At 47.9% G+C, this 25,822-nt stretch overlaps 1 protein-coding gene and 1 long non-coding RNA gene across 9 annotated transcripts in view; one reads left to right on the top strand and one right to left on the bottom strand.

Moving 5' to 3' along the window:
* Window positions 1-25,822, top strand: part of SBNO2 (strawberry notch homolog 2) — a 52,722-nt gene that overhangs the window by 7,931 nt on the left and 18,969 nt on the right. For 2 of the 8 annotated variants that reach the window (XM_046904667.1, XM_015299979.4), the window contains exons 2-5: window positions 1,797-2,018; window positions 2,743-2,822; window positions 7,994-8,117; window positions 21,279-21,443. In XM_046904667.1, the coding sequence (XP_046760623.1) occupies window positions 1,893-2,018; window positions 2,743-2,822; window positions 7,994-8,117; window positions 21,279-21,443 (495 nt within the window). In that variant the 5' untranslated portion in view covers window positions 1,797-1,892. Of the gene's footprint in view, window positions 1-1,796; window positions 2,019-2,742; window positions 2,823-7,139; window positions 7,355-7,993; window positions 8,118-11,772; window positions 11,932-12,536; window positions 13,491-16,900; window positions 17,182-21,278; window positions 21,444-25,822 lie in introns of those variants that run through there. The other 6 variants (XM_046904668.1, XM_046904670.1, XM_046904669.1 and 3 more) reach the window with 6 other exon arrangements.
* Window positions 14,515-18,052, bottom strand: LOC121107748. The gene is made up of 2 exons (XR_005842155.2): window positions 17,673-18,052; window positions 14,515-15,353 (listed from the first exon to the last, which is right to left on the bottom strand). It is a non-coding gene; the product is annotated as an uncharacterized LOC121107748 (long non-coding RNA).

Below are 25,822 nucleotides of genomic sequence, written 5' to 3'. Positions count from 1 at the left end.
CAGCATCAGCACTTTGTTATGTGTGAGAGAGGTTCCCACTGCTGAGCGGGTTGCTGTTGGGGAAGGCTGTGTGTCTGCAGCCCCTAATGAGGCTCCAGGGCTGCACATGGTGGGCAGGCTGCTTTTTGGGAACCCTGGTGCTGATGTTTGACTAGTAAATCATGAGGCCTGAGGTCAGCATATTAATTAGGGTGCCGGGGTGCTAGTGGAGGTTTTTAACTACTTTTGCTCCCGGGCTTATGGACTATAAAGCCCAAGTGTGGATTTTATAGCGCAATAAAAAGAAACACTTCTGGTAGTAAAAGAATGAGACCGCAGCAAATCTATGGTGAAATAAGGTCAGCAAAAAGGATCCTGGCAATTCTGGGCCTTGGTGAAGAGTATTTATTCGTTTAGCAATTAATTAAAATGGACTGTGCTTTTTTGCAGCAGAATGAGCATTGTTCTTTGGAGGCAGTGTCCCACTGTGCCTTCCCAGGCTGAGTGCTCCTCAGTCACCACGTTGCAGGTGCTGCAGCCTCCATGTGTGAGCCCTGCTCCCACAGCTGGCCTGCCATGCCTGCTGCTGCCCAGGGACAGGAGCAAACAGTCACCTGAATTTCGCTTTCTGTTACAAATGCAGAGATAATGTTGTCGGCTGAAAGGTCACTTTATTTTTAAAGGGGCTCTGACTCAGAAGTTGACTTTTCAAAAATACTCCTTGTAGCAAATAATACCTTCTGAGTGATCAAAGATGGTGTATTTTAAGTTGCAGCTTCAGTTTGTGCTGCTTGGTTTTTCTGCATTGCTGGTTAGTTCAATGAAGATGCATTAGCAAGTTTCCTTTACCAGGCAGCCACGCTGCTGGCAGCGGAGTCATGGGAGGCAGAGGGAGGACCAAGGAAGATGCACACGTTTCTCTTGTTTTTCAGCTCTTGCTGGCAGCAGGGAGCACACAAGGCAGCTGATGAGTTCTTGTGTTTTAGGGCAGCAGTGATATTGAAAGTGCACCATCCCGTTTCGCTTTGCTGCACATAGCAGTGGGGGAGAGGTCTGAGCTGTCTGCTCCATACCACTGCGTGGTATGTGAGCCTCTTCAGACTGAAGGTAGATGACAAACAGTGGCAGGCCAAAGAAAGCTTTTATTTTGCTATGGGTGGCCCTGTGTAACCTACTCACAGAGCTGGAGGCGCTGGCCATGTGTGTTCCTGTTGGTGCCAGGGCTGTTTTGGAGAGGTGGTGCCCCACCACGGCTCACATTCTTCTGGCTGTGAGAACTCAACCTGTCACTCAGTGGGCTGAATTGAGTGCCTGCGTGCTAATAGATGCTGATTACTGGTGGCATGTGAGTATCTTGCAGGCCTTTGCCTGGTGTTTCAGCTGCTTCCTAACAGCTCATGCCTGCCAAGTTACTTAGTAAGCCAGTGTGAGTTGCTGTGCAAATGAGCAGTCTTGGGAAATGGATCATTTTCAGTGAGGACTTTGCTCAGAAGTGGAAAATCTTTTTGTGTATTGAAAAGAAAATTCCTCAAGCTAAAATACAGCAATTTGTCTACTGCAGAAATCACAGACATACAATGATCTGCCTAATCTGTGCATGGTGTGTGTGGTGAGGCAGGAGAGGTGCTTAATGCTAGTTCTCTGTGCGGGTGAATTCCAGGTGTGGTGATGTTTGAGAGCTCAGGTTTCCCAGTAAAACACCTCTCTGTTCTGGCAGGCATTTTGCAGTCTATTTACTGATGTCTTAGCTGGGTTTGCACTTGGACCTGTTTCTTCCCCTTCCCAAACCATAAACGTGTGTTTCTTTTCCATTGCAGGACATGGTACACAGTGAAGAGCACAGATAAAGAGCCTCCTGCCGCTCTGCAGCCTGCTCCCCCCAGCCCTGAGGACTTCATGCAGGGCACGGGCTGATGCCCTCAGCACACGTGGCCATGGATGGGGGAAAGAGCTGCCCTCAGCATGAGCAGCAGCCTGCAGCTGATGCCCTCTGCAGCATCCCTGGCTTCTGCTCCCCACTTGCTGTGCCGCCCATGGAGGTGAGGCTGCAGGGTGACCCTGGGGGGTGATGCCCAGGGCTGTCCCCGTGCCCCCAGGAGGAGTGTGGGCAGGGCACAGCCACCAGTCCCCCCCACTGCATCCTGGGAATCCTTGTGTATATGTATATGCATATGCAGGAGCTGTGTACCAGACTTCCTAGGCAGCTGTCCAGGGGCATAAAGTATTGATTGGTAATGCTGGAAGGCTGTGTCGATGGCTGTCAACTGCTTTTGAAATGGGAGGAAAAAAACAGGGCTGTGATTAAAATGATCCCTCTTTACATGCTGGGAGGTTCCAGGCTGCTACGGAAAGGGCTGAAGACTTTGTGCAAGATCATAAACTTTGTTTCTATGTCACTCTTCTCTCTGAGAGATGCTAAAGCTGTGGCATGGTCCACCTGTGTCTTTTTGAGAGTGGCAGAGGGTTGTGTTTGTCCCAGTATGGCTTCTAAAACAAGACCGAATCCCTGATGTGTTCTGAACAGGGCAAAAAGCAATCCTCTGCCCCATAGGAGCCTCCACATCCCCGCAGTTCTCTGCTCATAAATCATGTTTGATTTGTAAACCATATTCCCACATTCAGGAATACAAAATAAAAGAGGCCCATCTCACTGAGTGCCTGGTGCTTCAGTTGTGGCACTGCAGGGGGAATGGGAGGACGACGAGGCATTGGAGGGGAGTTGTGCTGGCCCTCTGCTCTGACCGTTCTGTGCTCTGCTTTCAGAGTTCCATGCTGGCTGCCGACTCATGGAGCGACTGCTATCCTGCTCCTTTCCCGACCTCATCTTTCCCAAGTGAAAACCAGTGAGTGCTGTTCTCCTTTGTATAATTCTCTTCTGCTTTTGCACACCCTGTGATTCAACTGTTTCTGAGTGCTTTCCTTGTTTATTTCTCTAACTGATGGGGAAATAATTGCATCACAGTCATCTTGTGGCATTTCATAAACTGCTGCATCTTGGAAAAAGCAGCAAACGACTTAAAAAGACAAAACACAAAGACAACAAAGCTTTGATTTCTGGTAAACCTGGTGGCTGCTGTGAGGGAGAAACAGCCTTGTTTCTGCCTGGATTTGTTACACTAATGGAGTTCTTAAAAACACCCCATTAGTACAGTCCAGCTGAACTAATTCATTGTGCATCTGTAGCTTTATGCAGATAGCGTAGACAAGAAGGAACAAACTGCTGCTGCTGGAGACAGACTTGTGTGAGGTGACATTAAAATCTATTGCTGTGTAGGTGACTGGAAACTGGGTAAATACTATAATCTCTTGTCTGTGTTGGAAGACTCCATACAACCCCTTACTGTGCAGTGCAGAATTTGTGAGTCGGTGTTTTTCTTCAGGTTGTAACTGATACTCTTCACTGATAAGCTCACTCCACAAAGTGTGAAGTGATGAGTATGGGCTCATGTGAGAAATTGTGACTTCCTCCTAAGCTGCCCTGTGCAGAAAATCACCTAGATTACATGCTGCAAATAGCATTTTGGGGGGGGGGGGGCTATGTATAACAGTAAGTGATGTTATCATCCTTTGTGATGTTCATCCTTCTGCTCCAGTATAGAAGTACACTACGGATGGCAGGAGGTAAAATGACCTTGTGCCATCTGGGACTGGGCTGCTCTGGTCTCTTTGTGAATGCAGGGAGTGGCATAGAGATGCAGGATGTGTTTTTATGTAGGTCAGAGGTGGAAGGAAAGTAAAAGAAAGAAAGTATGATATCATCAGTTAGTAGCTGTGTTCCCAGTGCTTGAGGATTTAGTTTAACCTCCTTCCTGAATGGATTTCTGCATGGTTCTGCAGAACAGAGATCCATCCTCACGGGTGTCTGAGTTCCAGCCTGTCTGTCAGTAGTGATACTCAGCTTCTGTGCTCAGAGGGGTGGGAGTCCTTTTGGATCTGAATTAGTTCTGCTCGTTTCTCCTGTGCCTGGTCCTCCTCTGCCTGCAAAAGTGAGCTAACCAGCAGTGATAGGTGGAATGTAACAGGATGTTCTTGATGCCTAATTACCAAGCTGCCCATAGATGCTGAATGGAACTTTGTCAGCTACTCCCCAAAGGGAGAATTCAGGAGGGCTTATCTGCTAAGTTCAGTATCTGCTTTTAGCTAGCCTGCCTCTGATTGGAAAAGAGTATACTTTTTGAGCATGATTCCTGTAAATTACAGTTTGTGAATTCTCAAGAGAACTGTAACAGAATTTCTGTTTTGCTGTATCAAACCACAGGATTAGACTGTGTTTGTCTGTTGTGTTGGTTTTTTTCCTTAGACCATTTGTTCTGGTTTTCGCCCCTCACTTTCCTCTTCCCCAGTGCTGCTCTTTGCTGTTTGTGTCAAATCTGCTGAAAATGTTGTGGCCTTTGTCCTGCAAAGACATGCCTGCCTTTAATGCAAATATATACTTGTTGACTTTATTACCCTTTCTTTAGGAAGTGAGGCTCATTGTAGCCTTTATTTGCTCCAGAATTCAGCCAAGGCTACACCTTTAGCTTCCTGTTTTTCATACTTCGGTAACTGTAAAAAATTACCTTCCAGGTGAAATTTTCCTTATCTGTGTTTCATGGAAAAATAAAGAACTCTGTCCTTTCATACTCGAAAACTGCAGCTGAATCTGTTTTGGGTGGGATACAGGGCTAGGATGTCATAGGTAGCAGTCCTCAAATCTCATTCGTGAGTGGCTGTTTGAACATGGCTTACTCTCAGGGCAACAGCTTTGTCCCGAAGCTGGTTTTTCCTGTTTCTTTTCAGTAGTTTCATGCTAGAGAATTTGTTTAAAAGATACCAAAGCTTGCCTCTTTCTTTCAGACTTTCTTAACTTGGAAATGTAAACAATGGATTAAATGTTTCTGGAACAACAAAAGATGTTCATGTCCCCTGTAGGGGAGAGTTAGAGCTCAGTTAATTTCTAGGTTAACTGTCCCCGAAGAGCCGGGCTTTTTGCAGCAGTCAGCTCAATACTTCCCTTCCTTCAAGGAATTCTAGGTCAGCTCATTCAGTGCTGTTGAAAGTGGTGTCACACGTGTACAAAACATATTTCTCAAAAACTGGAGCAAAGATCTCTTCCATGGTTTCTAAAACAGGCAACCCCATTCTTTTCCTGCTGTTTTCATGCACTTCTGCACTTTACCACCTCTGAGTGGAATGCTGCTTGCTGTGATAGTAGAGCAGGTTCTGAAATGCATGAGTTGGTGCAGTGACAGGGAAGAAGGGTGCCTAGATCAATGCCTGGGCAGCCTGTGAACTCTGCTCATCTGCTTCCTGCAAGTGTGGGGCTTGCATCTCCAAGTGTAAGGCTGTACCATGAGAGCATAAAGTCTGGACAAAGTCCCCAGAGCAGGTCTCCAGTGAATTGCAGTGTGGGGCCAGAAGGGATTCAGATACACCAGATGACATTGATGAGCAGCTGGTATGATGTTATGGCAAGCTGAAGTTGTCAAGGGATGGAAACCCACCTCCTGGGAGGGATGTGGATTGCTCTGGCTCATCTGAGATGTGGATTCCAGTAAGAGCTTGTCTGCAATGCATTCCTCTGGTTCCTGCTATTGAAAATGAAAGTTGTTTTTTAATTATTATTATTCTTAAAGAACAAGCAAAATGCCCAAGAACTTTCCTTAGCAGTATGTGAAATAGCCTTACCCAGAGACCCACTGGCTGGACTGACATCAAATGGCTGGGGTGAGTCAGATGTCAGTTCAGGTTTGCCTTGTACCAGACTGTTCCACTGCTTCTATATTTAGAGTGGGTGGCAGCAAAAAAGCAGCCTTGCTCTTTAAAGCATTGTCTGAAGTGGATGTAATTCCCAAGATGCTCCCCACCCAGCTCACCAAGTCCCAGAGCTTGGGGATGAAAGAAATTCTCTACTTTATTCCTTACAGAAGGGTAGGAAGTATGCGTGCAGTAAGGCTTGTTGGGTTCTGAATGTTGCATGCCTTTGTGTGCTTCCCTTCATGTTTTCTTACAGGGAGATGTCCCTCTGGTTATGTTTGTAGCTGTTCTTTTTCTTGCAGGTGACTGGGTTTATCTTTGTTGCCTTGCTTTGCACATGGGGCAGAGAGTGGAACCCATACCTATTAAAGGTGTCACTGTGTTGGCACATGTAACCTGATTGAAACTGAGCTCTTGAGCCAGATTCTCTGCAACAGAGGGGGAGAACCAGCATCCCTTCCCTTGGGCCATGTGGTTTCACTGGAGGGGCTGGCTTCCCATGGAATGCAGCAGGGTGGGAGCACTGAGCTGTAAAGCATGGCTCTCCTGGGGGCTTGCAGCAGGATCCTGCATTGCAGCAAATGCAGCACTCTGTGCCTGAAGAGCACAGTGCTTCTCCAGGACAAACTTTTTCTCAGAGCAAGAAGAAAGTGCATCTCACACTCACAGATTTCAAAACCAAGGCTAAAGGAAACAAAGCAGCATGCCAGCGCTGCTCATTCCGCAGCGGTTCAGGCCAAGGAGGTTGGGGCTATCTTGGTTTCCTTCCTGTTACCTTGGCTGACTCCTGTCCAACCCACGAGGCACTGCAGAGGTAGGAGGCAGTGCTCGCTTCTCTCTTAAAATAGTTTCCCTGGTTAGTTTGTTAAGCCAGGCTCTGTCCTTGTGCAGGGGGGAGAGGGTGAGAGCACAGCAATTCCAGCTGGAAAGCATTTTAAACAAGCCCTTCCCTGTCCATAAATACTTTACTTCCCAGAAGCTGTACACAGATTTTAATTGGGCTGAATGGATTGAGGGCACTGTCTTTAATGATGCAGAAAGGAGGAAAAATGAGCAGATAAGTGTGTTTGTCCATAAATACGTATGGAAGTGTGGTGTATGGGTGAGCTGCTAGCCACACGTGGTGTGCTGATTGCTTCATAATACTTCAGCAGCAGTCATCCCCAGCTCTGTTCCTGGATGGTATTTCTTTTTAAATTTTGCTTCTCCTTCCCCTTGTTGAAGTTTATTGCTTTGCGTTCTGTAACCTTGGCACTGCGGAGAGCACACAGCTGGCTGCAAGAGGAAACAGCCTGATGGGGTGAAACGTTTCAGTGATTCCAGCATGAAAACATGTTGGGTGGCGATTGCCCAAGCAGCACTGAGTGCATGGCCCTTACGGGAAAGATTACAGAGCACATTCCTGCTGCTGCAGGAGAGAGAAAGGGCTCGTGTGTGTAATGGCAAAGCAGAGGACAGCCATGGAATACAGAGCAGAGGCTGTTCCTGCGAAGGAGGAAGGGAACTGCTCTTTTGCTGTTCTTCCCTCCTTTCTGCTCAGAGGAAGCTGGAGCTTGGGGCAGGGAGGCAGGAGGAGATGGCGAGTGCCCTCCCCAGCAGGGACTGATCAGAAGACCTTTGCTTTTCTCTCTTGTATTAGGTCAGTAGAGATTTTGCCTTGTAACAAGGTATAATTGGTTACATCTAAAATCCATCTCTGTCTGGACTAATGGTTCTGTCTGGGCTTGCATGTTCCTAACCCTTTGGTTTCTATCTGTCTTTGCTCTGTGGCTGTACTCCCTGCTGGGGTACAGAGGGGCTGTTAGCTGTCCCAGCCTGCAGGCTCGCTGTGCTGATTGCAGGGAGGGCTGCCTTGTTTTTATGACCTGAGCAGGGGCTTGGATGTGATATTTCCATGCCGCTCTATGCTTGTCCTTGTGTAGCATGACTACATGTCAGGTTCTGTCGTGCTGTCACACGTTAGGCCCGGGGACATCTCAGAGCCTCAGTTTTGCTTTGTTGTCAGAGCTGAAACATCCAGTCCTGCAGACTGTTCTTTTCTCTGAAGTCCTTCTCAGCTTACACAGATTGCTGAGAAGTCAATTCTTGGTCTTAAGACAAATCCTATAGATGTCTGACTTTGTCTCATATCTCATCTGGATAAACTTAGCTTTTCTAAATCAACTTCTTGTGTGTGTCATCCCATAATTGCCCCTCTGCTGCTGCTGCTGGAGTCTGAAGCGACCTGAGGAATGCTAAGGACCCACAGGAAGTAACTGCTTTTCCCATTTCCTTACAGGCAATATTTTAATTCCTCTCACGATTTTTATATGAATCCCATCAGCAGACCACATTTCTTGGATACAAACTATGCATCTGTGGACCCCACTGACTTCTTACCAAAAAATGGTGATTTTCCTCAGGTAAGTACATGGCTACTGATAGCTTTGGGGAAAACAGTGCTTTGTGATGGGTGTTGGTTTTTCAGTAGAGGGGAAAGGAAGAGAGAGTCGTAAATATGTCCAGCACCAGTTTGGAGGTGTGTGTAATTGGGGTAAATTCTCAGCAATAAAGAAGCTATCTGTTGGCTTGGTAGGAGCTTATCTGTGATATAATTGCTTGTCTTTTAAAATGATATTAAATGTAAACGCAAAGTACATGGGAGAATCATTTTGCAGGAGGGTGTAGGTAAGTGAGAATTTGAAAATGCTTCAGTCAGTTAAATCATTTACCTCCTAAAACTTCCTTCACTTGTGAATGTTGCATGTGCTCTCACTAATTAGAAGTGGTGGTTCCTGACCAATGGATGTTTAAGGATTGTGTCGGTTCAGTGCCCAACAAACTGAGATCCCAACCAGTTGGTTTTTTGCAGCGTGGAAGGAGCAGTCTCCCTCCCTCACCTGGCATCCCATGGGAGGACCCACAGGCATCCTCACCTCGGGGATCCCCCTGGGCTGGAAGGAGTCTTTCTGTGGTTTTTAGAGTGTTTCATTTGGCTTTTTGGCAGTGTCTTACAGTAAGATTAGCCAATAACAACTGGAAAAGAGGCTTATCTGACAGTGGTGACTGAATAAAGAAGGAACTAACTACATCCCTTCTGGGGGCTGATGTAGATCCCAGCAGTGTCTGGCTATGCATGTTCTTTGCCTCTTGTTTGTTTTGTTCTGTTTTAACCCAGCATCAGTAAATCTGCAGTAAAACAGCCAAACTGAGTGACCCTATAGTCCCAGCCCTTCTCTCTCAGTAAGTTGCTGTACTGATTACCAGGGGAGCAGATAATGGGCAGATGGAGTTTGGCATCCTCCCCTAAGCAGAGCTGTGCTTCAGACACTGCAGAGAAGCAGCCAGGGAGGAAGAGTGCGGATGGAGATGCAGAGCACCCATTGACTTCCAGCCCTATGTCCTGAGTGCTGTGTGTGACTTTCCCTTCTGACAAAGGATGAGAATGGGCACAACTGCAGCAGTGCTGTGGAGCTGGAGTGTGCTGTAAGCCACGTGCAGAATAGTCATTTGGAGTAGATGTTGCTACAAGGAACTTACGCTAGAAATTTCAGAGTAATTTATTTGGTTACTTAACATCTCTTAATGTGACCTGATGAGCAGGTTTGTTTTGGGCTCCATAATTGATGACAGATTGGACCTCATAGCCTCAAAGGTGCCCAGAGATTCTCAAAGGAAACTTTAAGGTGCGCAGAGTTGTGGTTTGTGTTCAGAATCTTCATCCACACTGTCTCTAAGTCAGACTTTTTTTCTGGTCACCAAGAAGCTTACCGGCAGAGCCAGGCTTCCTCTGAGTGTGGGAACCAGCTAATCTGCACATCGCAGCTGATCTGCCTCAGGTTCGTGAGTTGGTGTGACAGATAAGCACACGGGCAGTGTTTGGGCGTGTGTGAAATGGAGCTGAGTTTGTTTCCCTTCCCTCTTCTATGTTAAGGTGAAGGTTGACCTTTGCAGACATTTCACAATTAATTCTAAGCATGCCCTGCAAAGGTAGCCCAGAGGTGCTGAGAACAACATAGGGTAAATGGGGCAGTATGGGAGCACTTAGTGCTGGCATTGTGCTTCAGCACATCACAAAACACTCCACTAAGCCCTGGTGTGCTGTTGTGAGCTTTTGGATGTCCATTTCTGTAATGCTGAATGCCAGGACACATCTACAAACAACCTTTTTCCTCTGTAATCTGCCTCTTCCTGCGTGATTCAGTTGAGATGCCTCAGCTTCTTGCTCTGCTGTGGATGTGGTGTGTTGGAGTATGGGCTGAATTGGTTCAGCAGGGAAGAGCAGTTTGATTGTAAAAAAAACTTTATTCAGAAACTTGATGTGAAGTCTATTTATAGCAGTAGGAAGCAGCAAACTGCTGCGTGTCTCCTCTTCTTGAGGGAGATATGGTAATTCCTGCTAACTGTACTTTTGTTTTATTGGGAGAGAGAGGATTTGAACCTCCGTGAGACTCTGTCTGCAGGTTTGGATTTATGTAAGGTGGGGTTTGAGCCCTTTAAGGTAAGCCCCTGGTGTGACAGCCCAAACTGAGCTCCTTGAGCAAAGCTGCTGGGAGTGCTTTGTGTTGGTGGCTCATCTGCACCAGTGTGGTTGATCACCAGTGCTGGTGGTGCATTGCTGCTCTTGACCAGAGTCTTCTGCTTGGATAAAACCAGATAAGTGGATGAATTATAGTAGCATTGATCTTTGCCTCCTGCAGAATTAATTGTGGGAGGAATGAGACAGAAATGTGATCTCATCAACTTGTGGAAACCATTTTAGAGACTGTGATGGGAAGAGGGAGATGGGTCTTCTTCACAGGTCTCGGCTTGCAGGTTTGTGTAGTTTGGCTGATGGGTTTAACGGGAAAGAGGCTTAATTATTTCTTTAACTTATGTATTTTCTAGTATGTGAGTGGTCAGTCAGCTTCCTTCCCCTGCTGCGTGCAGAAATCAATCCCAGCCAGCTTGGCAAGAGCAAGTTTTGGAGATTGTTTCTGAAAAGGAGCTGCTGCTTTATGGTGGCTATGTGATAGAAGAGCAGAAGGGCTCTGAAACAAACAGGACATAAAACAACCTCAGGTGATTTCCAGAAAAAGGCAAAGATCTTTTGCTGCTCTCATCCTTCTGGGGAGGAAGCAGCAGAATGGAGTGAGGTGACTGTAGGCAGTTACACTTTTGCTTTGACCTTTTCCAAGGCAAATGCTGGGAGGCTGCACCTATTGCAGTATACTTGCAAGAGTTCTTCAGCTTCATGTACAGCAACAGGGAAGTGTTGTCCACTGAATCTGTCACAGCCAAACGAGTTCTTTCGCTCAGACATTGTACTGCATAGCAGCTCATAGTGCCATGTATGTTTGTTCCTATTAGAAACAGCATTTCTGAAAGTTTTTCTGTTCTGTTTGGTGGTTCTCAGTAAGCCTGTGCACTGAGCACTGTGGCTTGGGACTTCCATGGCAGTAATCTATCAACCTTTGTGCTCTGTAACTGAGAAACACTGAAAAAGACTTTTGTTAGAGCTTTGTTTTCCAATATGAAGCTGAGGTGGTGCCTTGGAGATGTGCTGTCTGCCCGGAGCTGCAGCAGTGTGGATGGATGCATGTCACCAGGTGTCTGTGTGCCTGTGCCACCGATGTGCAACAACACTTGTTTTGTGCTCTCCTGCCTCTCAGAGGCGTTCGGTCTTCATTCATCCTCTGCTCTGCTGAGGTACAGCACCAGGTCAGCCGTTCTGAATGCTCAGCTCTTGACTTCCTTGAGCTTCCCACAGGGCCTGCTGTGAGTTGCTCTGACACTGGTACTTATGTGGAGACTCATTGATAAAAACAATGCTTCCTGTCCAAAGAAAAGCTGATGATTTTTTGCTAGGAGCCAAAATTGGAGCCTGGACCTCAGAGAGAGCAGGCAATTGACTGGAGGCAGTGACATTCGTGTGGAGTCATCCGGGAACATCCTGGAGGCTTTCCATCCCTTGCTTCAGCAGTGTTTTCCATTTTACTGATTTCATGCTGTCCCAATTGCCAAACTGTTAAATATTAACAACTTGCCTGGAAAGCTGAAACATGCCATTCAGAAGGTGAGGGAGCGGCCTGGCTGATTACGTCTTTTCCAGTGACTATGAAGGAAAGTACCTGTCTTTTCCATGCTTTCCTGCTGTGGCAGGAGTGGCAAGAGCTGTTAAGCTTTGTGCTGTTCTGACCGTGCCAGACAGAGGACTGAGACCCAAGAGAGAACATGAAGAGTTTACTGCATGCTTTGGTAAGAGGTTCTTGATTAAATCTGTGGTCTCTGGGCAGCCAAGATAGATTGGGTGCTTATGTGAGAGCTGTCTTCATATGTGAATACACATTATCCTCTCATCTTTTATATACCGGAATGCAATCTGTGATCATTCAGCAGTGCAAAGAGCTTGCTGTACCCTGGGGTTATGGTGCTCTGTCTCAATAGCCTGCCAGTGCTGGGCTTTCTGTCAGAGGGGACAGAGGGGAACAGTGATGGATGTGCCATCTCTGATTTGGGGCCATCCCTTTGTGTGATGTGACAGTGAGCTGCTGAGTGCTGCATCCCTGACACAACCCTGCAGCAGGATCCCAGCCTGGTCTTGGGCTGCATTTAAGCAGTTTCTCTTCAGAATTTTCCAGCAATGCACATGATACTGAAATGGATTGGAAAGGTCTAAAGAGCAAATGCCTGATGATTCTGTTGAGATGTTTGTGCTCTAAATGTTTCCTGTTGCCAAATGTGATCTGAGAATTATTCTTGTGCCCTAGGGTTTGAGGAACCTGGGGGGTGCACGGAATGGAAAGGCTGATGTTCCTTCCTTCAGCGCTAGCATTTGGTTCCCCATCTGTGTTTTGTTCCAGAGCTCCTCAGGCCTGCCTTCGGAATGTAAAGACTTTGCTGGGCTGAGGATGCCGTGAGTGGGAGTTGCCACACATCCTAATTGCTCTGGGAATTTCTTGTGAGTTGAATCACTCACTGCTGCCACTTGGGTCTAGTGAGAAGTGATCTGTGTGTATCACAGCAGCCTCACCGACTGCCTTCTGCATATTGGAAAAGATGCTTCATTTGCATGGTCAGAGCAGCCTAGTGTGAACTTGAACTTCTTTCCTCCTCAATATTGTTGTTTTTTTGGCTTGCCATTGGGTGATTCATCCTTGCCGGGCTGTTGGCATTCTTTTTATAAACAAGTGGCTTAAATTAAGGCTTAAAAAATAGTTGTGTGAGACCATATTGGAGTCTGATAGCATTTCGTGATCCTGGGAACTGCTGTCTCATGCCAAAGTCTTGCACAGACCCTATGGTGTCATCTTAAAGAAAAATATCCCCTGAAGGCATGTACAGCCTTAGAAGTCAAGGTCCTGAAGAGAAGGACTTTGGTTTTCATGACTTCCCTCCCTCTCTGCTGTTTATTCCTCTAACCTCAAAGCCTGAGGTGCTGGGGAGCCTGAAACCTATATACAGTAATTCTGTTGCAAAGGCCTCTTTCTGCTCCTCTATGCCTGTGCTAGCTTTTATTGCTGCTACTAAGAGCTATTAACTGTCCCAACAAAACACTGAATGCAGAAGGTTTTAATTTATACTCTGATATCTGATGTCCCCAGGCTGGTGTGCATGCTAAGCTGCAGTGTGTGCCCTGGGCCTTATCTTAAAAGCAGAGGAACATCTGTTTCCCTTTGCTTAACTTGATTCTGCTTGTTCCTTATGTCTATCCAGCATAGCATTTCCCTGCACACACAACCTCCTCTGCTGGCTGCATGTGTCATAGAGTTACACTGAGAAATGGAGCTCCATGCAGCGGAGCTGAACAGCTGCTGGTGAGTGTTGGAAGGCAGTTCTGAAGTGAGCTCTGCTGAAGCTCGTTCCTGCAGCAAAACAGCTTGACATGCCCATGGCTGCAGAGGAAGCTCAGGTACCCTCTGGGATCTGCATTGTGCCTGGACTGGAGGAAAGAATGGGGCTGTGAGGAGCAGTGGTGGCACAGCCATTCACAGCAGTGCTGTAGGGATGCATTCATGCTGTTTGATCTCTGTTCATTGTAGGGATGATCATAAACCGGTCCTCTCCTTGCCACCAGCCATTGCAGTCCCGTCAGTCTTGTCAAAATGGGGGAATTAACCTACTCTTAAAAGAAGTATTAATTTTTAGAAGTGCTTCAGTGCACAGAGCTGTAGTGATTTAAGAGAAATCAATGTAGCAGTTATTAAATTTACATGAAGGATTTGGTTCTGACTGGTATGAAGTGTTTCCTGGAATAAGAAACCACCTGGAATTGCCTATTGCTGTCCTGCACTCACGTCTACAGGGAATACAGATAACAAAATCAATTAAAGGCAATTAATGGCTCTGAGGTACTTGGAACATACTGCTTTACATGCCCACATCTTTGTTTTTGCACTGCAGGGGCAGGTTTTTGGCCTGACTTAATGAGACTTTGCAAACCCTATCGGTGAGGTGCTGGACATTCAAGGCCTCATGGAGCAAAGTGTGATTGCAGTGACACATCCCACCTGGCTGCAGTCAGTGCAGGTCTGCTGCTTTGTGGCCGTGCTCCCCAAGCAGTGTGTGTGTGTGTGTGTGTGTGCCCACCATCGCTGGCTCGGGTGCCTCCTCCCCTCCAGCCCTGTTGGTTTTCATCTGTTTTGTTGGCTTCAAATGCTGTGTCCCCTCCTAGACAGGAGAGGAAGCACGGAAGCAGCAGGACTGCCTTCTGAAGTTCTTGCAGGCACTCTTCTACACCTCCTCCCCTTCGTAAAGCTGGGAAAAGCACTGGTCTGAAATGTGGATTGTCCTTCAAAAAAAAATGCTGGTAGTATAATTTAATAGCAAACCACTGGGAGATGTATTAAAATAGATGCTTTAATTCAAAGCAGAGTTGGTCTGAGTCAGTGTGATGGAGTTTCCTTGCCTGCAGTTCTGCTGGTGGTGACTGCCCTCCCCAGCGGTGCTGTGCTTCCATCCCAGGGGCTGTCAAACACCCCTCACTTCTGGTTGTCCCATGTGCTGGTGCTCCAATCACAGCCATCGCTGGGAGTTGTATCTCCCACAGGAACACTCTTTTATTTCCCCCCATCTCGTGTGGCTATTGTTATTCCCTGAATCACTGCAACTCACTGCCTGTGCGCGGTGCCTTCCAGCTGCAGGAAATGTACCCCCAGCTCTTTGGTTGCTCGGGGGTGATGAGCTGCCAGGTCTTCTCCTGCACAGCTGTACTGTCCTGTATCCATTTGTGCTTCTGTGAAGTTCAGGAAGCATATGCTGGAAACCATCAGCACAGTCAGGAAGCTGTCCTGTAGGTCGGTGATGCAAAGGATTTGGATGAAGGTTACCTGCGGAGATCACCTGCCAGAGCAGCTAATGGGGTTTTATGTTTCAGGTTTTGGTGGAAGATAAGTCAAATTACTGCTGTGAACACTGGGATAACTCTGCTTTCCTATCCCCATTTGTCAGCACTCAGTTCATGAATTAATTGTAGAGAACGGAAATGCTGTGGCAAACCTTCTCCCTTAGGATGGGATCTTAAAGTAGCAGGTGGTGGTTTTCCAGCTGGTTGCCTTATCTTCTGTGATTATAGCACTGTGGTATTGCAAAATCAATCCGGCACTCCTGGTATCTGAGGCAGTGTCTTGTTGCCTTTTGGTGTTCCAGCTTTATTGCCTATATTTTGCCCCATTTATCAGCTAAGAGAAAAGGAAGAGGAAATAAACAACCTGCTTTTTCAAGGCTGCATGAATAGCCAGACCTTGGTAGTCTTAGGTAAGAGCTGCTGGTTTAATCAGTCGCCCAGCAGACTGGTCACCAGCAAGTCACTATTTAAGATATTTCAAAAACGTATCATTAAAGCACCTACCCCAAGCTCCGGGCTGCTACTGGCTAATTAAAAATGAGCAAATTCAGATAAAAGCAGTGGTGGAAACCCACTGCCTTTCTCCACCCCAAGCCAACTGCCCACAGAAACCAAAGGCTTTGCTTTCACTGCAGCTCCTGCAGCGCACAGCCTGATGGCAGTGCTCTGAGCCCTGCTGCAGCACCAGGAGTGTGGGCTCCGTGTGTGCAGGGGGTGCTTTTCTTTCCCTTTCTGCTTATTGAATACAAACCTGGACTGGGTATTTTGCATGCTGGATCCCTGTGTTTAAGGGTTACTTGTGCGTTCAGAACTGCTGGGCTGTGTATCCAGCTGCTGCGCACACAAGGCAGGGTTGCATCCCGTGGGTGGTTTTGCAGCCCTGGGATGCAGTGTGTCTTGCTACAGTGGGCTGCTCTGAGGGCAGCACTTCCTCCTCTGATGGCACAAAGCATGGTCACCCCCCACCCTCCCAGTATGCTTCCCTGTGGCTCAGCTGTGCAGCCCTGTGCTGTCAGCTCAGAAGCTGCTCCCATCTCTTGAAGGTCTGCCAGAGGCTTTGCTGCCCTTTGCCGCTGCCTACTCCAAGTCTGTGGTGTAGAGAAGTGCCTCCCATGTGGGATTTTCCAGCAGCTCTGGCCATGAGGCCCCAGCACTCCATGTCTCAGTTCATGCAGGGCAGCCCAGGGGGCTGGAGCTGGGTGGGCTGGGGCCACCTGTGCCAAAGCCAGGCAGAAAAGTTCTGTTCTTTTTCTTAAGTTGGTTTTATTTTGCAGAGGAGTGCTCTGTCCAGTTCACTCCTTTGACCTCTGCCTGCATTGGGACAGCCTCCCCTTAAACTCACAGAGGATGTGTCCCTTTCAGATGCCCCTTCCTACATCGTCTTAACTTCCTCACCAGCAACACTGCTTCATTCTGTTATCAAAAATAAAGTTAATAGGGGAAACCTTTGGGGAAAAAAAAGAAAAAGAAGCCCAGTGTTCCTGGACACAGAGAGAACAATGAGTTAGAACAGAAAGGCTGCTCCTTTTTATGTTTAATTGCAATGTGTGGGGTGGGGCAGCTCTTGGAGACAAAAGAAAGCATGTGGCTCTTAAAAAGTAAGAAGAAAGAGAGTCCTGTTGGTTACCTTTTGGGTCTGGTTGCATCACTTGAGCCCCCCAGCACTGGGGGGGGGGAGTAGGGGGGTGGGAGTGAGCCCCAGCCCTGGGCCGGGTCCCCGCAGCCACGCAGTGCAGCTTTGTTTACTGCCTATCTGTGGTTGAATTACACCACATACAGTAATTCTCCTCGCACTGCCAGTAATTTCACTGACTTACCAAGCAGGCATCATTTCCTGAAAGTCAGCCCTTGTACTTAGAGGAAGTAAGAGCACTCTCCTTCATGACTAAACACTATATGCAAATCTCGCCGGGCTCAGGACAGGCGCGCTGCATGGCTGTCCTTTTTTCCTCCATTTTCACTCCTTTCTTCTGCATGTCCAAAAAAAGCCTTGGTGAGCTCTCTTGCTGCTGTTGCTGTCATGAATGAAGACCTTTCTCCGGTATATATTGAGAAGTTCACCTTCCTGCCTGGTCTGCGTCCTGCTCTGCCCTCAGCAAACTGAATGCTGCTTTAAAATGTCCCAAATGCAGTTCTGGCTGAAGTTCCCATCTGTCTTCAAGGTAATGCTTGGTTTTTATATTCTTTTCTCTTCCTTGGAGTTGCTGTTGTTTGTCAGGGAGGCACTTCAGCCTTTCCTCTGTGCTCGGGTGTCCCTATCTGTGCTGCAGTGGGGGGGCTTCAGCGGAGCAGGAAAGCAAAGTGCTGCAGGCAGTTCCCACTGCAGACAGCTTTGTGCAGTGCAGACCTGCGTTCCTGCACTCTGCTCCCGTTGGTGTGAGCGTGGTTACTGCAAAGCAGGGAGGAAAAGGAGCTGTGCACAGAGCTGCTCTGTGTTTCTGGAGCTGTAACAGCTTTCAGGAGTTTGATTTTTAAACCAGACGCTGCGTACAGAAATGCATGGGAAGTGCTTGCAAGGCAGAGCACAGAGCCCTTGAGACTGCGAGCTTATTGCCCTGTTTTTAGAAAGACTTCGGGTTTTGGCAGTGGAAAGATTTCCTTTGAGCGATCGATGGCTTACATTGCAGCTGTTGGTTTCCTTATTCCATCTTACCTGAAACAGCTCCGGCGTTGAGACTGCTGAGAAAACACACCTCTCTTGCCTGGCAGTACCTCTGCATTCGTGTACGTACGTCTGTCTGTGCATATGTGGGGCTTTTCTGCAGTCCCTGCAGCGTGCAGTGCCAAAGGGACGTTTGTTTCCTCTGCGTCTGGGTTGTGAGCAAGTAAATCATTTATATACCGACGTCTTCGTGGCTACACTTATTTTTAGGACACATGCTGCTTCTGGATTTAGGCTTCACCTGCTCGTTCAGTATTTTTAACAAAGACTTTGCTTTGGCCAAAGGAGCTGTGGGTTGGGAGAAGGAGGTCAATGGCTGCATTGTTTTCTTACCCTGCTTTTCTCTGGTCTTTTTTGGGAGTTTGTTCTTGGCTTCTCACAGCCCTGGGTTGGGATGATGATAGAGACGTTGTGTGCCGGAGTAGATCCCTTTGTGCTCAGTTTCAAAGTCCAGCATGTGAGTGCTATCATTGATTTATCAAGCTGCTCACTAGAGCATCTTCTGATACTGAGATCAGACGGTGCTTTCTGTTCATCTATCTCCCATGCTGGTACATTGATCTTATTTGATCTTCAGTGTGAAAAACGCTGCCAAGACCAATGCCCAGCAGCTGTATCTCTGTGTTGGCCACTCTTAAGCCTTATAAAACTCTCCATTGAGTGCTCACCCTGCTGTCAGGGAATCGTCCTTTCCCTGTTTTATGATGCACCTCTGTTTGCTCCATCCTTGACACAAGCAGTTCCTTCTGAGCTGTTTTCACAAGTGTAGATATCAGAGCCTCCATGCCTGTCTTCCTCTAACTGCTGTAAAATTCTCCTATTCCCATTGAGAGAAGCACAAAGTTCTTACTGATCAGTCCTAAACAGGGACAAAATAATTCCCTCAGAATGCAGTAATCCGTCCTCTGTGGGCTCTTGGGCCCCTGTTCTCCCCATAGCCACCTCCTCTGGTTTTTGGTGCTGGTGGCACTATCCCAATTGGTGCTGCTCCATCTGCTGCTGGATCAGTGCATGGTTCTTCCTCTGTTTCGGGGCCCAGAGGTTTAGATGACTGCTGCATATAAACTACTGGAGTAATTAGTCAAAGCGTGGTTGATAATGATACATATTGTAGTTATCGGTATGGCTTTGTATTAAATAATTACAGAGCATTCTGTATTTACACGGTGTGGTTTGCTGGGGCTGCGCTGTAAGCTCTCAGGACAGGGATGCAGCATGCTGTGGGTGTCTGTGCTCTTTGGCTAGCGCAGCTAGGTAAGGCAGACAGGGGGCTTTGTGACTAATGCCTTGTAATGCTGCGAGAGGATGGACCAACTGAAGTCATTTCCAGAACTGATACTGTTCATTCTCCCTCTGATTTGAGGGCTGATTTCCTCTTCCTTATTTAAGGGAGCGGTGGCTGTGGGGCTCACGCTGGGCAGGCAGTGAGCTGGTTGGGCTTCTGCACACCCCTTACTGTTCCAGCTGGGCACCTTCCTCTTTTCAAGACCCTAACAGGCAGTGAAGTAAATGGAAAAAAAACTAAATAAGTGAATCTTACGCATATGATGCGTGTGGTGCTCTTGGTGAGAGGCTGAGGGTTGCCTGGGGAGGCACCTGTGGCTTTAGATCAGCTGCTGACTTCTCCAGGGCCGAGCGGGACATGGCTGGCAAGATGGGGAAGGGAACGTCCTGTTGGTTGTAAGTGCTGCAAAAAGACAACTTCTGATAGCAGCCGGGAGGGAGCCTGGCCCAGCTCTTGGCCAGGAGCCCATAGGAATAATACAGGCAGGCTCAGCTGTTCCTGGTTTTGTCAGGCGGGGCGAAGTGACTTTTAAAATTGTTGGCTGCCTTTCTGCTTTGTAGTACAGAATTGGCCTTTAACTGGAAATGAGCAGTGATTTCTCCTCCTGTCTGACACTGCGGCTCTCCTGGCAGCCGTGCTGCATTATCATCACACTGATTTTGTTATCTGACGTAGCACGGAGCTTGAGCCAGCCATGTGCTGGCAGTCCCAACCCCTGGGAAGAGCTGCAGGGCTGGTGTGTGTTGGCAGAACACAGTGGGCTGGGAGGAAGGACCGGTGGGTCTGTCCATGCGTCCCTCTGGGGTGCAGCCACATCCCCAGCAAGGGACTTTGTGCTCTGATGTGGTGCTTCAAAGACAGGCCTTTCTGCCAGCTGAAGTAGTATCTCATAGAATCATTGAATCGTAGAATCACATAGGTTGAAAGAGACCTTAAAGATCATGTAGTTCAACCCCCCTGCCATGGCAGGGTTGCTGTCCACTAGGTCAGGCTGCCCAGGATCCCAACCAGCCTGGCCTTGAGTGCCTCCAGAGATGGGGCATCCACAGCTTCTATAACCATCCAACCAATTCCTCATCCACTGAATAGTCCACCCTTCAAATCTGCATCTCTCCAATTCAGAGATAAGGATGTGGTGGGGGTCCATGTCTAAGCCCTTGCACAGGTCCAGGTAGATGACATCAGGTGCCCTTTCTTTGGCCACTGATGCCATCATTCCATCACAGGAAGCCACCAGATGAGTCAGGCACGACCTTCCCTTGCTGAAGCTGTGCTGGCTGGCTCAGATCACCTCCACATTTTGCATGTGCCTTAACATGCCTTCCAGGAGGATCCGTTCCATGATCTTCCCAAGCACAGAGGTGAGGCTCACCAGCTGGAGTTCCCTGGGTCCTCCTTCCTCCCTTTCTTGAATGTGTTTCCCTTTTTCCAGTCACCAGGGCTTTGCCTGACAGCCACTAGCGTGGATAAGAGCTGGGGTGGTGCAGTGATCTGCACCAGAGCTGCAGATAGGTTTTTGGCTATCAGTTCTTGTCGCTTGGCATTTGAATAACCGAATAAGGAATTAATGATTGGGCACTTTGTGATCTGGAGTCCGCATGACTCAAACTGACATCATTACTGGGTCAGCACAAAATAGAACAAGTGTAAGCCGTCGTGGTACTAGCACCAGAAAATGAGCAAGGGCAGAGCCTGATCCTCGTCACCGAAGCACGTTCACTTCTTGCCCAGGTCGAGGCATGTCCCAGGAAGAGTGGATTTGCTGCAGTTCATCTGTGTGCAGATCCAGGTGTCCCCACTCCAGGCAGCCTGCTTTGTACAGAACCTCCCATCAGGGGCTGTCATTTTTTCCGAAGCCTCTGGGTAGTGCTGTGTTATGAGTTGCAATTAAACAGCTCTGTCATTATGGGCTCTAGCTGGTTCTCTGTTGGATGGTTGGAACACTTGAGTCTTTCATGGGTCAAACTGAGAAGTTTTCACCCCCCCGGGGCCAATCTAATCAAACCCAGAAGTGGTGTCTGACGCCTTGGTGAATACTCTGTGTGTGCAGGTGTGCACAGTCTGAGTCTTGAACGTTTACCAACACTGCTGCCCAATCAGTGCTTCCTCCTCTATCAAGAAACCACATTTTTAAACCAGCTGCTAAGAGCATGTCATCATTGACAGGTTAATTTCTGAGTCTGTGGAGCACAAAGCAACTCAGTGCTTGGTTAACAGCAAAAAATTAAAGCTTCCTGGATGAGCAGACGTGAGAAGGGAGCTCTCTGCTCCTCTCCCACCTCCTCTAACTGTAGTCATTTCTTTCATTTCAGGACTCTTCATACCTCGATGAGCTCTCCAACAATAACTCTCTCTTCTCATCTCCTGCGGATTCCCTCTCTGACATTGTGGATGCAAAGGACTGCTTGCCTGCTGACAGCCTGAACCACGTGCCAACCATATGGGATGTAAACACGTCACAGCAGAACCAAACAGAGGTACGGGTGCTTCTCTCCCATCCTCCCCATCAGGCACTGAGTATCTCAGGCTTCATCCCATGGTGTTTGCCCCACGGAATTAGGAAACACAACTCCCTGCAGGGCTGAAGTTGCAATATGTTGATGTTGATACCAGGAGGCGTATCCCTGAAACATTCAGCATGTGCAGGGTGGCCTGCAACAGGAGCTTGGGAGCGCTGAAGAGACGGACTTGAGGAAAAACACTGTGACGTAGATCATTAACTGTCCCCAGCAACATCCACCGTATGTTTATTTTCCATGGCAAATATTTTACTAATGATGACTAAAACCCAAACTGTTTCAATTTAAGACTGATCGTTTTTGTTTGCTTTGTGAGTCCAAATCCCTGCAAGCTTTTACATCCCTGAGTTTTCCTGGGCACGTGATTTCTTGGCAGTCTGAGAGCAACATGCAGTTTTGTGTGTTTTTACCAGCTTTCTGCTGTCTGTTTTCCCTCATCTGCTGGGACTGCTTACTCACTGTTGCACAACGTGGTATCGGTCCCTTCTAGCAGCCCCCAGCTGTGGTTGTTGGTGGAACTGATACCATGCACATCTGCTTTCTCAGCTGTCACGGTGAATATCCAGCCCTGCAGCAGGTTCCCTTTGTGGATCATTGTCTCACAGAGATTGTAGGGGGAAAAAAAAAAGGAAGGTGAATGCTCCAGAATGCAGTCTGACACACCTGTGCTTTAGTCGCTGTTGCATTTTGGGATTTAGTTGTGTTTTTAGAAGCTACATTTTGCTGTTAGTAACGTGTCAGACTCTGTATTTCCATGATGAAAGCTGCCTGTGTGTGTCACAGCCTGGCAGTAAGAGACTTGGCAGCAGTTCTGCTCTGAAATGTTACCAGCGTGGCTCAGTGACTGGTTGAGCACTGAAGAAGTGTGGATTGGTGGTGAGGTCCTGGCCTGAGGTTTGGGAAATCAAAGCTCCTATTTGCCTTAGACTTTGTGAGATCTTAGGCAAGCCATGGCAACGCAGGTCCTCAAATCAGATGCCTGAGCTCTTGCTGAACCTGATGAGATCTGATGACCTTTGTAGACCTTTGCAGCATCCTCTTGACCCTCTGTGTGCCTGCAGTTGGTGGCAGGGAGTACCCCTGCGTTCCTTCCTGTCATAAATGTGCAGAAGACCAACAGTGCATGGCTGTGCAGGCAGTCAACATGTGGTCTGGTAGCTTTGAACCAGGCTGAACTTGGAGATGGTTAGGAGGAGGAGGGCTGAGCTGTTTGAACCAAGGAAATGGCCAAAGAGTCCCTTGTCCCATTGCGTGCTGCTCTCCACGTCCTCTTCGAAGCCCTCCTGGTGCCCCTTGCTGTCCTTCAGATCACTGGCATTCAGATAAGGCCAATTAACTCCTTTGAATTCCATTTATAAACGACTTCCTTTTGAAAAGAACCTCTGGCTATTTTAAACATTGTGTTATCTGTGTTCTCTGCCTACAGAGGTGGTGGTTTGTGTTTTGTTTTGTGCTTATTTTTGCTAAGCCTGACGTTTCCTGACAAGGTGGAAGTGAAATGCAGCCCAGTCAGGAGATTTCAGTTTCATTTTTCCAGGGGAGGTGGTAACATGCAGGATGCTGGATAAATGTTTTCTTGGGTTGACTGATGATGGGCAGCTGATTTATTGCCTTTTTTTTAGTACTCTTTTGGTTTTGTTAGAGGAGACAAGCAAATGGTTGGTTGCAAAATCCTGAGGCAGTGCTAAATTGAGAGGCTCCTTACTGTAACACTTGGTGCAAGACTGGGGCTTGGCTGACATCTTGCACCAATATATGCAAGCTGTTTAAACAATCCTTCCCTATCTCTCTTCACATCATCCTGCCACAATAACATTCCATAAAATTGCAGGGATTTTGGCTTTTGCATACCCAGAGTTAAGCTGCGGTGCAGAACTGTGCATCAGTCGGGCTACACAGTGCACACTTGGGTGGATGTAGTCCCAGTGCATTTGGATGCAGTGCATCTGCTCAGCTGTAGCTGTGTGGTCAGCTCTTTGCCCGGGGACAACCAGCAGCCCTGCACTCTGCTGTCAGTGTGGGAGTTCGTTTCCTGAGACAGCATTTCAGTCCCAGATTTGTGCCAGGCAAGAGGAGCAGTCCCCAAAGAGCTCCGGTGATGGGGACATCCACATGACAAATGGGATGCATCCCAGAAGCGAGAGCCCCACATTGCTCTGTGTAGCTACAGGTTGTCCTCTTTAAAAACCAAACCTCTGTGTGCCATGCAGGGAGAGCTGCTGCCATAGAGAAGAGATGTGTCAATGTGATGGCTCTGTGCATCGTTTCTGAAGTGAGCGTGGAGGGAAGAGCTGCTCCACAGTTAAATATTTGCAGGGGTTTGCAGACAAAATACACTTGCTTAATTTATAACGAAGTTGTGAAATACCTTTTAAAAATAGTTTGTCATCCATTGTGCTTTCTCACGAGAACTCAGAGCCCTCTGTAAGAGTGAGGAAGTGAAGTGCTCCCTCTGAAAGCTCATTGCTGGAACTTTGGTGGCACGCTGCTGCCTTTTTCTCCGTTGAACTAATTCAAAGCACTTCCAAAAAGTGAACCCCCCTCCTCCCAGCTCAGAGGAGGTCATAGTTATGCTGAAGGAAGTTGGCTGGTCAGCCAGATGTGACTGCTGCTTCCCCACAGAAGTCGCAGCAAGAGGGGGCAGAAGGGGGAATGCAAAGAGGGAAGAAGTAGAATAAGGTCCAAATCTATGTGCAGTTGTCAGTGGCTTTACCGAATGTGTTCCCCTGCATGGTGTGTGTGCCTCTTATCTTAATGCTTTTAGAGAAAGGAGATCAGAGAGGAGAGCAAGAGTAGAGAAAGGAAGGAGCTGTCTGAGCTCAGCCTGCAGCAGGATGATGTGTCGCCCAACAGAGCTCCTGGTCCCACCTGGCTTAGTCCTTACAGCTCGTTCTCAGCTCTGGGGTTAGTTCTCAATGCTCTGAAGCAGTGGGAGTTCTGTCCCTTCCTTTGTGATAGCTGAGGTGAAAAGCTGTGTGCCAAGGCTGCACTGCTGCGCTTGGATAGTAGGGATTTGTGTTTTGAAGATAAGGCATTGCAAAACCAGAGCTCCGTTCCCTTCCCACAGAGCTGTGTGCCCTTCCACTGCCACAGGATCAGAGCTTTTCTCTTGCCTAAGAAGCAACTTTTGTACTGAGCTCAGATTTGTAGGTGGAGATGTTTCACCTGCTCTCCAGATTTGTTGGCACTGAAAATAGCTCTTCCGTCCAGCTTCCTTCTGGTAATTCTGACTCAGGCTTCCAGTAATGGAGGGTGGTTTTTTCTTTCTTTTTTTTTTTTCTTTCTTTTTAATGTAGAAAAAAAAAAAAAAAAAGGAAATAATAAGAGTGTTTATGCTGAAAAACTTCCCATATTTCACTTCTGCCTGTGGAGCAGGGTCTCTAAGTCTGGTGCTCCCGAAAGGCTATAGACTTGAAGCAGTGCCACTGTTGGAGCTGCTGATTGCTTTGGATGCCACGAGCTGCTGGCTTGACCTTACTCACTGTCGGGAAATTCCAGTGGGATTTTGTTTGTGCGAGGGCAGACAAAGGCTCTCCCCACTTGTGCCTCCCAGCTCCCTGGGCACAGCACGGGCTGGGAAGGCTGGAGCAGCCATTGCCTGGTGCAGCAGCTGGCACTCAGAGCCACCAGGGCCTGGCAGAGCTCTGGGTGCTCCGGGTTCCTGGGCTTGACTGCTGGCAGTGCTGGTGGGCACGGGTGGGCATGAGGGGCAGGTAAAGGCATGCAGGCACTGACTGTCTGAGGCAGCCGATAGCAGTCCTCGACCTCGGACAGGTATTAGTCAGTACTGAGCCACGTTTGCATTCTGGTGCAATTATTTAATTTCCTTGAATGGTGTTTTAATTGCTGAAAGCAAGATTGTAAGATCATTTAGTAAAGGCGTGCCTCAAGGGTAGTTTGTGAGAGGACTGTAAAATGTCACAGTCTGCAATGCTCAGTCCTTTCCCAGGGATGGCTTTGCTTGCAGCTCGGTTCAGCTTTCCTGGTTCTCCCACTTGGGTCCCTTCTCCTGTACCTAGCTTTCTGCTCCCCACCCAGAGCAGTATCTTTCCCCCTTCTGCCAGCAAGCCCAACCCTGGGCTCTCACTTGGACTCAATGGTTCAGAATAAAACCTGTGAACTGTCAGCAAGAATCTGCACGGCTCCTGTTATCCAGGCAAAACAGTGTTTGGGGATGACCTGTCTTAATATTGTGTGGTTATTACTTGGCAGAAGGAGTCCTGCCCTGCAGTTGTGTTCATGCTGTGGGAGGACACCGCGTGTCCCTGCAGCTTCCATCACACGTGGGGATGCACACACTTGTTGCAGGAATGCATTTCCCCAGGTCGGTTATTCCC

The sequence above is a fragment of the Gallus gallus genome, chromosome 28 (genome assembly GCF_016699485.2).
Source record: "Gallus gallus isolate bGalGal1 chromosome 28, bGalGal1.mat.broiler.GRCg7b, whole genome shotgun sequence".
NCBI lineage: Eukaryota > Metazoa > Chordata > Aves > Galliformes > Phasianidae > Gallus > Gallus gallus.
This window is presented reverse-complemented; position numbering and strand designations above follow the sequence as displayed.